Source organism: Eumetopias jubatus, unplaced genomic scaffold, assembly GCF_037043125.1.
Source record: "Eumetopias jubatus isolate StellerSeaLion01/CBP00866 unplaced genomic scaffold, mEumJub1_p1.0 scaffold_4, whole genome shotgun sequence".
Taxonomy (NCBI): domain Eukaryota; kingdom Metazoa; phylum Chordata; class Mammalia; order Carnivora; family Otariidae; genus Eumetopias; species Eumetopias jubatus.
This window is the reverse complement of record NW_028274810.1, coordinates 79,217,443-79,230,095: the sequence shown is the minus strand read 5'-3', so window position 1 is coordinate 79,230,095 and position 12,653 is coordinate 79,217,443. Positions and strand designations below refer to the sequence as shown.

At 61.5% G+C, this 12,653-nt stretch overlaps 1 protein-coding gene across 1 annotated transcript in view; it reads right to left on the bottom strand.

The window, feature by feature from the left end:
• Positions 1-1,582: 1,582 nt before the first annotated feature.
• The window catches only part of STK40 (serine/threonine kinase 40), a 36,473-nt gene continuing 25,402 nt past the window's right edge, over positions 1,583-12,653 (bottom strand). Inside the window, 6 exon segments of the mRNA XM_088022501.1 lie at positions 1,583-3,757; positions 3,760-3,895; positions 5,184-5,268; positions 5,706-5,825; positions 5,929-6,073; positions 9,767-9,882. Coding sequence (XP_087878627.1) covers positions 3,678-3,757; positions 3,760-3,895; positions 5,184-5,268; positions 5,706-5,825; positions 5,929-6,073; positions 9,767-9,882 — 682 coding nt within the window. The 3' untranslated portion in view covers positions 1,583-3,677.

Genomic DNA, 12,653 nt, shown 5'->3' with positions numbered 1-12,653 from the left:
GGGACACCTAAGCTTAGTCCTAAACTAAGCTAGGGACAAAACCGGGCTTGTAAAAAGGCTCATTCTGGCTGCCATGTGGCCCCTGGGTGGTTGTGGGGGAAGGGTGGGAGCAGGGAGGCCAGAAAGCAAGAGGGGGCTCAGGGTGGTCGCAAGGGAGCCGTGAGAAGGGTCAGATTCTGCCTGGCCCGTGACAGGATTAGCAGGGGGTTGGACGTGGGGTGGGAGGGGGTGGGGGGTGGGCAACAAGTCAAGGCAAGCTTGGCCTAAGCACCTCGGCCACTGAGCCTCCATTTCCTCCCTTCCCCACTTCAGAGAGCTGGGCAGCTCCAGTCCTGAGGCCGCTGGAGCCCCAGAGGTGGCTCAAACGGCTGGAAACTTCTCCGTTCCTGTTTGACTTCTCAGGAGCACAGGAGGCTGCTGATCCTGCCCCCCCCACCTTTCTGCTACTTTCCGCTTCCGTGGCTTCTGGGGCTCGCAATAAAAACTGAGGAGCCATCTGACACGTTGAGATTGAGACCGAGCTCTGGCGTGCGAGCTGTGTGCCCAACCCGTCCCAGCTGTGGACAGGCGAGTAGGCAAGGCCGGGTCCCTGCCCGCGGGCGGCGGTCTTGGGTGTTGGTGGCCGGTAAGGCTGACCCGTCCGTGCATGTGGCACGGAACGGAGGCTGATCGGGTGGCAGGGGGACGGGAAGGAGGCGGACGTGGGGACAAGACCGGGCGCTGCAGCTGGCAGACCCCCGACGGCTCGCAGAGGAGGGATGGGTCAGAGGAAACGCGCTCAGTGTGTGTAGCCGCGGGAGTGGCCAGGGAGGTGGTGTGCAGGTCCGGGCGAGGGGCCGGGGCGGCTCTGGAGAGTCCGCACAGCCCCAGGGCCGCCTCACTCTTGCTGTGTGCACGCTTGCCTGAGAAGGGGCTCCAGGCGTGGGCTCGGCTCCTTCTATGAGCTGGGGCTGTGTGTGGGCTCCCACTCCTGTGAGTGGGTCTGTCGGGGCGCCGTGGGGGCTGGGGGAGGGGCCGGCCTACCTTCGGCTGCACACTCCGGTGTTCGAGCCGCAACGTCTAAATTTAGGCAAAGGAAGGAATGAAGAAAGGAAGGAAGGAAGCCCTTTGGCTGCCTATGGAGGGGAGCGAGGGGGGAGGCCAGTGCAGGAAAAGGCCTGCCGGGCCCTTCTCACCCCAGCTGCCCTGGATGGGCGTGGGGGCACATGGGCAGTCTCTGGCCGGGATCCCCCCCGACCCCAGCTGGGGGCTTGGCAGGGAGGGAGGCTCGATACTGGGCCAGCCGCAGCCGCCCTGGGACGCCTCCCACCCGCAAGGGGCCCGGGCTGAGCTAGGGGAGCAGGGCAGTCCCCCGGGGGCACTCCGGGGGGGGGGGCGGTGCACTAATGGGGCAGGAGAATGCGGGGTAGTTCTGTCCCCTCCTCCACCAAGCGGCTGCGGGGCGGGGGGAGGGTGCGGGGGGGGGGGCTGTCCGATGGGGCAGAGCCGAGAGCTGCAGAAAGTCTGCCCTGCCTGGCTGGGGCACGAGGGACAGCGACACCGGGAGAAGGACGAGAACGGCAGACGTACAGGCCACACGGGCTCCAGGTCAGGAAGTTTTATTGCTGACATGCAGGAAGAGTCCCCATGTAGTACAAAAATATGTCTTTATACAAACTTTTTTGTGACTTTTTCTGTTTTGTTTCTTTACAACAGGACCTCTCAGTGTGTGACACCCAGGGAGGGCAGGCCCAGCCTCCTCTCATTTGCTTAGCCACAAAGGTAATCAGACGCAGGGGCTGACCTTGGAGGGCCCCGCCTGTCTGAGAAGGCTCTGCAGACCCCCGAGCATATTGCTTTGAAAAGGAGGAGAAAGCCCACCTGTGGCAAGCAGGCCCAGAGGGTCTCGGCTGAGACCCTCCCGGGAGGGCAGTCACAGGGGCTGGGAGCCCTAGGCCAGACTGCATTTCTACTCCCTTGGGAGACTTCTTTTTGAAATAAATATAGAAAAGAGGACATCCCCCGCCCCCGCAGCACGGCACCCTGGCTCTCAGTGGCTGGCCGCTGATGCAGGCAGAGCTTGGTGCTCAGGGGGAGTAAGTGCTGGGCTCAGGCGGGCTCCCGGAGACCCACTGAGGCAGAGGCATGAGGCGCCCAAGTGCTGGGATGGGGGCATGGGGAGGAAGGGGCATGGGCGGCCCTGCTACTGCTGGCAAGAGGTGGCCCCATTTTTTCCAGATGGGGAAACTGAGGCACAAGGAGGTTTGGGAACTTGCCCAAGTCACTCACAGTGAGTCAGCTTTTGGGGAGGGGGCAGCTCACACTCTGGGAAACAAGGTCACACAGGCCTCGGTCACCTCCCCACTGGGGAGCAAGAACAGACAGGAAGGGCCTGAAGGCCCAGGGCTGCCTGGAGGGGAACACTCAGCCTTTCCAGGAGGGCCTGGGGGGATAGGCCAGAGGAGGGGTCTTTGCTTGGCACCGGGCAAGGCCAAGTCCAGTGAGGGAGAAGTGGGAGGGAAGGGCATTCTGGTGAGAACAGTGTTTCTGGCAAGACGGGCATCCACTTCAAAATCTCGGCTCAAAAAGGGCAGCAGGGCTGTTCTCAAGCCAGGCAGAGCCCCCCCACCACCGCCAGTCCCTACAGCTCTCCCCACGAGCCCCACAGCCCCGATGAAGGGCCCTGGCCAGGGTCTGCTGGGAGAGACCCGACATCCATTATGAGGCAAGAACCGGAGGGGAGATGCCCCCACCGTCCTGTGAACACAGAGGGGTGCGGGGAGCAACACGAGGGCATGCGAGCAGGGCCCACCTGTTCACGGTCGGCCCAGCGCTCCCCTCCCCGCCCGACCACCAGGCACCCCTTTCACATCTGTGTCAACGTCACCTCAGTACCACGGTGCGGGGTGCAGAAAGAAGCCAGGGTTAATGCGAGGGTACAGCACCTCAGAGAAGCTACTGAGATGGAAGAAAGAGAACCAAGTCTAGAAAGGCCTCCCCATCACCAGAAACAGGGGGGACTGGTGGGCTGGAGGTGGAGGGGCCGCCAGGAAGGGGCTTCTGAGCCTGGGGGTGAGAAGGGGGCCCATCTGTGGGCGGTGGGCTCCCTGCTGTCCAGCCAGGTCGGTGGGGGTGGGGGCAGGGCGTGGCCACGGGCCGAGCCACCTAGAGATGGGAGAGAAGTTGGTTTCAGTACAAAAATAAATATATTTGAATTCTGCTTACGATGAGGTGAAGTTTTCCAAAGCTTGGACTGAGGGGCCTGGGGTCAGAAGGGAAGGGACGGACACAGCCTGGGAGGGGGCCTGGGAGGGCCGTGGGGGGTGGGCGTTCATTTTGGGAGCCAGCAGCGAGCTGCGGTTCAGCTTATGGGGGGGGGCGCTGTCCTGGGCGGGCGGCCCCTCTTCCTCCCTCACTCAGTCCAGAGACAGCACGGTTAGAGAGCCAGAGGTAGATTAAAACGTCATGATTAAAAGCAGATTAGTTATCTAGGCTTCTCAGATTAAAAAACCAAACAGTCAAGCGATCATTCCCAAGGTAGCTCCGTGGTTACTTCTGCTGACCCCATGTGTGACCTGCGCTGTCCCTGCCCCGTCCCCATTGTCGCAGCCAGTGGGGGACAGCGGGGGGGTGCTTCGGGCCGCTGGCTGGGGGCTGGGGAGAGGTGGCGGGTGGGGTCGGCACCCAGGGCCAGGGGGCTACTTGCGCAGGTAGCGCTGCGCCAGGATGGCCGCGTCCAGGGGGTTCATGGGCTGCGCGTCGTGGCCCAGCCGCCGCACGGGGGCACGCTGCCGAACTGCCGCTTGGGCACCCAGCTCCGGGCCTCGTGTCCGGAGCTCTTCTCCTCGGCCAGCAGCAGCTGCTGCCGCATGTAGTTCTCGAACTCGTACTGGGAGCACTCCTCTGTCACCTTGGCCTTTGGGCAGAGCCAGGGACAGGCAGAGTGGCGGCGGGGGGGGGGGGGGGGGGGGGGCGGGGGAGAGGGGAGAGAGAGGGAGAGAGGGGGAGAAAGAGGGGGAGAGAGGGAGGGGGGACAGGGGGAGGGAGAGAGGGGGAGAGAGGGAGGGAGAGGGAGGGAGAGAGAGAGGGGGGAAGAGAGAGGGGAGAGAGGGGGGTGGGGAGGGGGGGTTGGAGAGAAGAGCAGGGAATCAGTGTCGGGGGTGACCTGGCTCCAGAGGCCGCTCTCCCCGGGAGGCCCACAGGGTGGGTCCCCGAAGCCCTCCCGCCAGCCTGGACCTCACCTGCAGCCTGGCCCAGGGGTCGCTCCAGCTAAAGCCCAGGCCTGGGATCTGAGCGGATCCCCCGCTAACTAACCCACTGACCTTGGGGGAGGTCGCATGACCTTGGAAGCCTTAGTTTCCTGAGCTGTGAAGAGGGGCATTAATCTCCCCTCCAGAGCTGTTCTCAAGAGCCCGGGGGTCGGGGGGCCAGTGTGCTCAGCACCTGGGTGGGCCTGGCACAGCCCAGGCAGAGGGCCGCACACTGAAGGAGCAGGTCCCTATGCTGATCATCACAGGGGACAGCAGGGCTCTGCACTCAGACTTGGGGTCTGAGCTGTGTGACCAGGAAAATCACTGCACCTCTCTGAACCTCCTTTTGTGAACAGAGGAGAATACGGCCACACAGGCCTGTGGTGCGGATGGACAGATGCACTGTGGGTGGCATCTAGGTGAGGGAGGGCCTGCCAACTCTCTTGTCAAGGGCCAGGAGGCTCTCCCACCTGCCCAGCATTGGCAGTGGCGCTCTGGGGCAGGGGCAGGGAGGGAAGGTCCTCCCGGCATCTGTCCCACAGCTCTGCTGGCCAAGCCCTGCCCTCCAGGGGGCACCCTAAGACTGCCTGGCAGCTGCTGCCGGGTGCCCAGGTCTGCCCCCACGCCAGGCCCAGCACTTTCTCCAGTGCAGGGAGCAGGAAATGAGAGAAAACTGGGAGAAAATGAATCATCTGGAAAAGGAAGAGCAGAGAGGCTGAGAGAGACCCAGTGAGTCAGCGCAGGGCAGAGCCAGGGCTCCGGCAGGAAGAGGAAGCCGAGAGGGCCAGGCTGGGCCCCCGCCTCCACTGTCCCACGGCCCTCTTGCAGGCTACGGGGCCGCCAGGAGGCAAGGAAGGCCCCAGGCAGCTCAGACCAGGGGGCCTTGCAGCCTGCCGTCCCCGGACTCTGGTCCCTTGGGACTGGGTGATGACTGCTCTGACCTTCCCAACTCACCTCCTGGGAGCTGTCTGCATTGCTCATCTGGTCATCGATGTCAGGAACCACTTGCAAAGGCCCGCTCAGCGATGACAAGGACTGCCTGCGGGGAGGCAGAGGAGTCAGGCTGGCTCCCCGGGCCTGGCCAGCCGGAGCCCCACAGCTCTAAGACTCGGCTGGACTCGACAGACCGGGCTGGGTCCCAGCTCAGCCCCCTCTCGACATGAATGACTCTGTCTCCCAAGCCTCAGTTTTCTCATCCGACAATGGGGGACATTTCTACCGCACAGGCTGCAGTGGAAAGTCAGTGAGGTAATTAATGCCAGTCCTATACTTGTCATCAGCTGGCACGCGGGGGATGCTCGACTCTTGAGTTCTGGCGGCACCCTTCCCATCTCGCCCGTGGGGAAAATCTGGAAAACTGACTCTGTCCGGCAAAGAAACAGGCCCGGCCTCACGCTGCTATCCTGGGTGGGATGGGCAGGGCCTAAGCACGGGCAGAACGCACACTTCCGCCCAGCCCGGCACCTGCCCACTTACCAGGATGCAATGATGGCACTGAGAGCCTCCAGGACGTCGGCGGCAGCGAGGCGCTGCTGGGGGTCGAGGACCAGCAGTTTCCGGATGAGACACACGGTGTTCTCGGAAACGCGCCCGTCCCTGATGCGGTAGAGGGAGAGGGCTCAGGCGGTGCCTGGGGCTGCTGGCTCTCTCCAACCCACCACTTTGGTGTTTCCGCCCCTCCCCAGGGAGTGGGACTCACTCAGGGATGGTGTACTCTGCGGCCTTGATCTTGCGGAAGAGCTCCTGCGGGATGCTGTCGTAGAAGGGGAACTGGCCGTAAAGCATGGTGAAGAGCACCACGCCCAGGGCCCACATGTCGCTCGGCTTGCCCCGGTACGGCCGGCCTGTGAGGCACACGGACACACACACACTCAGCCCAGGCCTGGGGAAGGGCGAGGCCCCGGGCTTCCCTCAGCTTACCAGCCCCGCGCCTGAGATCCTACCACGGGAGCCCCGCGCTTCCTCCCAGAATGATGCCCCACCTCGGAGTGACCACCGAGGAGAAGGGACTACACTTGGCCTTGTGCAGGCCACCCACTGGCATACCAGCCCTGCTCTGCCAGACAGCAAGCTCTTGGGGCTGGGCCTGGGTCTATGGCCCTGGCACCTAGCCAAGCAGCTCACAGAGCAGGCGGCCAGGAGTGTGTGTGTGGAACCAAGAGCTAACCGGCTCTGGGCCAGTCGGCCACCCCTGCCCCAGTCCCCATCCCTTCGCCCCAGAGCGCTTCACCCTGTCTGTGAGGATCCCCTCCCGTTTACTTCCCATCTCCCCTGCGAGAAGGTAAGTTCTCAGATGCAGGCGCCCTCTGCTTGGCGCTGAGCCCCGGTGCCCAGCAGGACTCCAATATTTGCTAGAGGAATGAATATCCATTTAAGTGACCTCTCTGTGCCGTTTCCCTCCCTGCAGAAGGGAGCGAGCATTTAAGCAAGCGCCACACTGGGATGGCATTGGAAGATATGCTCTCATTTCTTTACATCTCCGCCCAACTCCATGAATTATTTTCTCTCCTCTTCCAAAATGAGGCACAGGGATGTCACCTGTCCACCACCACACAGTTGACTGGAGAAGCCCGGCTCCGCCGGCTCTCAGGGCAAGCCATTATCTACCGCCTCCCATTGGCAAGCAATACAACACCTCAAGCCTTGCGAAGTTCCCCGCCCACCCAGTCCCTGGGACAGCAGACTCAGCAGCAGCCCAGATCCTAGAATGTGACTCAGCTCCCCCACGGGTGTGGAAGAGATGCTGCCGGGCACCTCACTGTCCTCTCCCAGGACAACCAGGATCCCTCCTATGGGTCCTGAAGCCGCCTGGGTGGCGACAAAATGCCTTTGGGGTAGAGGGTACTGGTTCTGGAGGGCTCTCCAGGGCCACTGAAGGTCAAGCAGCTTAACCAGGTGGGTGTGTACTGCACATGTGCATGGAAGTATCCTTACAGGCCTTGGCCTGTGCCTCCAGAAGGTACCACGGGTGTCCCTGACCTAGGCTATTACTTCATCTGTGAAATGGGGCCAGGACGCTGACCTCACAGGACACACAGGGCTCACAGGGCTGCTTGGGGAGTGAGCTGCCTTTTGCCCTGGCTGGTACAGTAGGCGATTTTGTGGAGATGAGCCTCTGCTAAGCTTTCTCTAAGGCTGTGTCACCCTGGCCCCTTTCCAATCCCCGGGGCCAAAGAGCAGTGTGGATGGCCTTGTGCAGCAGACCCCATGGTCAACCCCATGGTCAACCCCATGGGCAACCCCGTTCTCCTGGACCGTGCTCTGCCATGTGGGGTCATCACCAGAGTTCACTGAGCCACGACTCTTAGCTGCTGTGGCTGCAGGCAGTGTGGGTTCCCTCAGCCTGAGCCCCAGGACTTCTGCCCTGGCCTGGATGGGAGCTGAACAGCCCCCTCCAGCAGAAAAGCTCCCCCGGGAGCTCTGCCTGGGCAGGTGACCCTGCCCGGAGCTTTGGCTTCCGAGGAGATTGAACTTCAAGCCTTCCTTTCTGTGATGATAATGCCAGCTAATGTTAATTAGCCAGACAGCAGGTTAAAGGCCTTCTTTAATCCCACGGACCTTATGAAGCGGGGGCTATTATCATCCCAGTTTTATAGATGTGAAACTCGAGGCCCAGAGAAGTCAGTAACTTTTCCAAGGTGACACAGTTATTGACCAGACTATAACTCTATGCGGGCAAGGTCCTGTTTGCCTTTTCACAGCCCTGGGCCTGATGCCTGAGGCTGTGCTTGGAACGCAGTACCAACAAAGTGGCAGGCCTCGACTCAGAGCCCGCAAGGCGGGACGTGTAGTCATCATCCTGCTTCAACCTCTTAACCATGTGCGGAGGCAGCAGCGCGTCCCATTTTGACCCAGGAGGAGACGGGGGCTCAGAGAAGGGGGCTGAAGGCCAGAACGAGAGCCGGATCTCGGGTCTCCGGGTCTAGGACTCTCTCTGAAGCAGTGGGTTCCTCTGTTTCGTCCTCTGGGACCCACATGAAGCTGGAAGAGCCAGGGAGAGGCCCCGGGCAGCCAAAGGAAGTGCATGCACAGGGAGGCCCCTGGCCTGGTGTGGCGGAGGTGGCCTGACCACAGCCAGCCTTTCCAGCCCCAGCGCGCACAGTCACAGGCCCCAGCTCGTAGGCCTGTGCTGAGGGAGGAGCCTGGTGCATCGTCCTTGCTCTGTCACCCACAAGGATGCTTTGAGGAATCTCATGGAGGGTGTCCAGGCTGGGCTGGTCCCTGGGGAGTTGGGGTGCAGCCCTACCACCTGGCTCCCTCTAGCAGAGGCCATGGTGACTCCAACCCCAGGACGTCGGTGACCATGATCAGTCACCATGTTGACTCCATGGTGTGTCAACCTCAAGGTCCCGGGGGAGGGGGAGGTGGCAGCACGGCCTGGGAAAGGCCTGGCACTGCAGCAGAAGCCTCAGCGGGGAGAGACCTCCAATGTGTGATAATGCTTCGGTGAGTGTGCTGGCCTGGGGATGCTGGCCCCAGAGGCACCCTGGAACCTCCGTGTGGAAGGGATGGGAGCAGACCTGAAGCCCTTGGTTCCCTAAGTATTGGGACAGAAAGCCCCAATTTGGCAAAGGACACAGGGAAAGGAAAGAAAGCATCCTGGGGAACATGGCTTGGGCAGGAGGCTGGCCGAGCCGTGAGCCTCAGTTCTCAGGTTTACTCTTAGCTATGACAAGGGGACTTGGAATCTTTACCTCACAGGGTAGCTGTGGGTTCTTAAGCAGGTGATGCAGGTCATGTGCTCAGCACAGTGCCTGGTACTTAGCAATAGGATCAGTGGCTAATCGGTGCGTAACTGGCTTTTTTATTTTGTGTGCTGGCTGTTTCATCCCCACTAGAAAGTCAGCTCAGCGTTCACGGAAGCAGGGAGATCTGTGTGCCTGTTCACTGTTGTATCTGAAGTGTCTAGAACAGGGCCTTCTACATGGTAGGCCCTTGGAAAATTCGGGCAGGAGGGAGGGGAGATGAAGGAAGGAAAGGAGGAACGGAGGGACGGAGGGACGGAGGAAGGTGGGAAGGAAGGAACTCATGAAGGAACAGAACAAAGGGAGAGAGGTCTTGAAGACCTGCTCATGGCTTCCTTTCGCACTTGAAAGGTGGGATGCTGTTCTCCAGGGAACTTCCCTCGGGCCTTGCTGGTCTGGCCTCCCCCTTGAACCAGGCCCCCTGCCTGAGCCCCAGCCACAGCTGCTGTGCTACCCCCTCCCAGTCACACCCCGAGTCCTTATCTGTCCTTGCAATCACAGCTCAAATGTCACTTCCTCAGGGAAGTCCTTCAAGTGCTCATTGTTCACACTCACAGAAATAATCTGAGAGTCATTAACCCTGCACCAGAGTGAGGATTACCATCTGCCTCCCCCAGAAGACCCCAGCTTTTGTACACAGACAGACAGTACTGGTCTGGACCACCGCTGAACCCCCAGCACGTAGCCCAGGCTTCCCCCTCGCCACACACACGCTCTGCTGAAGGAATGAGCCACTGTGGGGCCCGGTGGTGCGGAGCCCTTGGGGCCTGCTGCCTGGCTCGCCACACGTACCGCTGAGCACATCTGGGCTGATGTAGGCAGGGCTCCCCCTCTGGTCCTTCAGCAGGTCCCCCTCGCTCACGAGATGCTTCCCGAGGCAGAAGTTGGTGATGGTTATCCGATGTGTCCTGGGAGCAGGGGGCAGAGAATGAATAAATTTTGTGTTGTACCCGCAGGCACCCAACTGCCCCCCCCCCCCCCGGCTCGCCAAGGGAGCAAAGGACTCACACCACATCCCTTCCTGCCCCCCGGGTCCCCACTGCCTTCCCTGTGGCTGCATAAGCAGTGCCATTGCGGCTGCTGAACTGTCCCCTCGGCACCTGGGATCAGAGGCACTGAGTCACTCTGACCCAGTGAGTGCTCCAGAGGGGCTCCCCGGAACCTGCTGTCCGGGCTGAGCCTTGGGGCCACAGCTTAGGACTCAGAACGATTTGCAGAGACTTCCCAAAACCACCTCACGGAACATGGACATTTGGAATGACTGGAGCTCTAGTTCGGCTCCCTCATTTACATACAATGAAAAGGAAGGTCAGCAGGGCTCTGGAGTCCACCCACGGGGGCCACTTTTGTCCCCCTGGCCGATCCCTTTGGTGATCACCCTGGTCATTGTCAATCAGCATCCCGGACAGTACTAAAAACGAATGCCTACAGAGCACTTAGCAGGTACAGGCCCTGGCTTGTGGGTCCGATATGGACTGTTTGCATTCACCCCTCGCAGGTGATGCAGTTTAGGTACAGAAAAACGAAGGGACCTGCTCAGGGTCATGGGGCTAGTGAACAGGATCCAAGCCTGGGTCTGCCTGACCCCAGAGCCTGCACTCTGGACAGCCACCAGTTGGTACCTACATGTCCCTGGGCACTGCCCAGCCTCTCAATTTCCCTTCAATTCCATCAAAGCTAACTCAGCCCTTGTCTTGGACTTCAGACTCTCCTTGGACCTAGAAGACCCCAGACTCCCTGGTCAGAGAGTCATGGGCGAGAGCAGCTTAGGGCTCAGATCCCTTTATGAAACTCACAATGTACACAAAAGGAAGAGGCCCAGGGAGGATGCCTTACTCCATACCTGGGTGGTGGGGGTGGGCAGCCCCTCCAAGAGGCCCTGTCGGGGAGGACCAGTGAGAAAGGGCACCTCTCCACCCACACGGGGCAGGGGCCACCTGCCCGGCTCCATGTCACCTGGCTGGGCAGAGAAGCCGGAGGACGGCAGGAAGGGCAGCCCTCTGAGGGGCCTCCCACCGCCTCTCACTGGCCGAGTCTCCAGGGTGAAGAGGGGGTCGGCTTAGAGGTACAGGGTGTGTGGGGCTGAGCATGGAATTCCCCAGGAGCTGTGACCAACAGGCTCGGCGAGCCCTTCGGCTATCTCGGGGAATTCTGCTGGCAAAGGGCTTGGTACAAAACAAAGGTTAGTCTGTCCTCTGCAATCCAAATGGAAACCTCGACTCTCGCTCTGCACACAGGCCTGCCCTGTCAGATGCCACAGCAATCTGCCCGGTGGCCCCCCAGGGCAGCCAGGGCTGGAGAGTGCAGGCAAAGGGTCTGGCCAAGGACACCGTGTCAGGAAGTGGATTGCTCCAGCTCTGGGCTGCCCATGTCACTGCCCTGGATCTGGGACTGTGCATCTGCAAGGCCCCCACAGAGCAGAAGGCCCACGGTCCGTCCCCCCACCTGAGCCGGCTGCCGCGGCGGGCAGTGTCTTCTGCAGGGGCTCCCTGAGGCACGAGACGCTGGGAGGGTACTGCTCAGGGCAGGGTCTGGGGAGCTTGGAAGTTGGGATGCCCGGGCCCCAGGCCCAGCTCGGCCGTTCCCTTGGCTGCAGGACCGTGGGTACCTCATTTAATCTCTAACTAAACCTGTTTCCTTATCGCCAAATGGAGAATATTAGCTGTGTGAGGGCTGTGTGAGGATGTGACAAGAAGACAACCTCCGGGAAGGCACAGAGCCGGGGACCTGGCAACTAGTAACTGACTGCTAATGGCTAGCTCGGATTACCCTCTCCTCCTCAGACGGGGGGGCATGGCTGGCTAGTGATGGGACACCCCAGGAAAGAGCCCATCTGAGGCGGCAGGCGAGGGGAGCCACACTGCGGCCACAGGCCCCGGAGTGAGCAGGCCAGGGCGGGCTGGGCTTCCCACCAGCCGTGCCGCCGGCCTTGCTGCCCTCTGGGCCTTGGCCTGGGCCAGGGGCGCGAGGACACCGTGTGTGGCTGCGCGGCGGGTGGCGGGGCCAAGCTGGCCCATGGCGCCGAGGGTCCTGGAGGCTGGCCCACAGGAAACCACACCATCAGCTCCGAGCCCTCCCGAAGCCTGGCCACACTCCCCGGCCCTGCCACTACCGCCCAAGGCGGCGGGTGGCGCCCAGACCCTTGGGAGCCCCGGTGGCGGCAGGGGGCAAGGGCAGTGGGGTTGAAGGGAGGCAGCTCTGCATGAGTCACTCTTTAGTTATGGCCCTTTGGGCTACCAGCATTTTTCTCCTTTTCTAGGAACTTGGTGTGCAACTTGCTTACCCAAAAAGAAAGGAGGAAGGAGAAAGAACCCACAGCAGACCTCATATAACCCCAAAAGGGTATTTCAGGTTTCAACCCTTGCCTTTTCTCCCAGGCAGGGTGAACTCGTCATGGTAGCCGCCTTGCAAACACTTCTCCCTGTTTCCTCCCCTGAAGCCGCTCCGTTCTGTGAGCAACAGAGGAGGCCTCCGGCTTGGAGTCAGGGCCCCGGCCTGGCGGGCAGGCGGGGGCTAGAGCTCCTCCAGGTCGGCCTTCGAACTCTGCAGGCCTGCGAGCGAGAAGGCAGGGGTGTGCCTGCAGACGCTCACGGGGCAGGGTGCGGCGCTCGCGCTTGGTCCCCCTGCGCTGCTGCCAGAGCACCACGAGTCAAGTGAGGGGCGGCCAGAACCTCCGTCT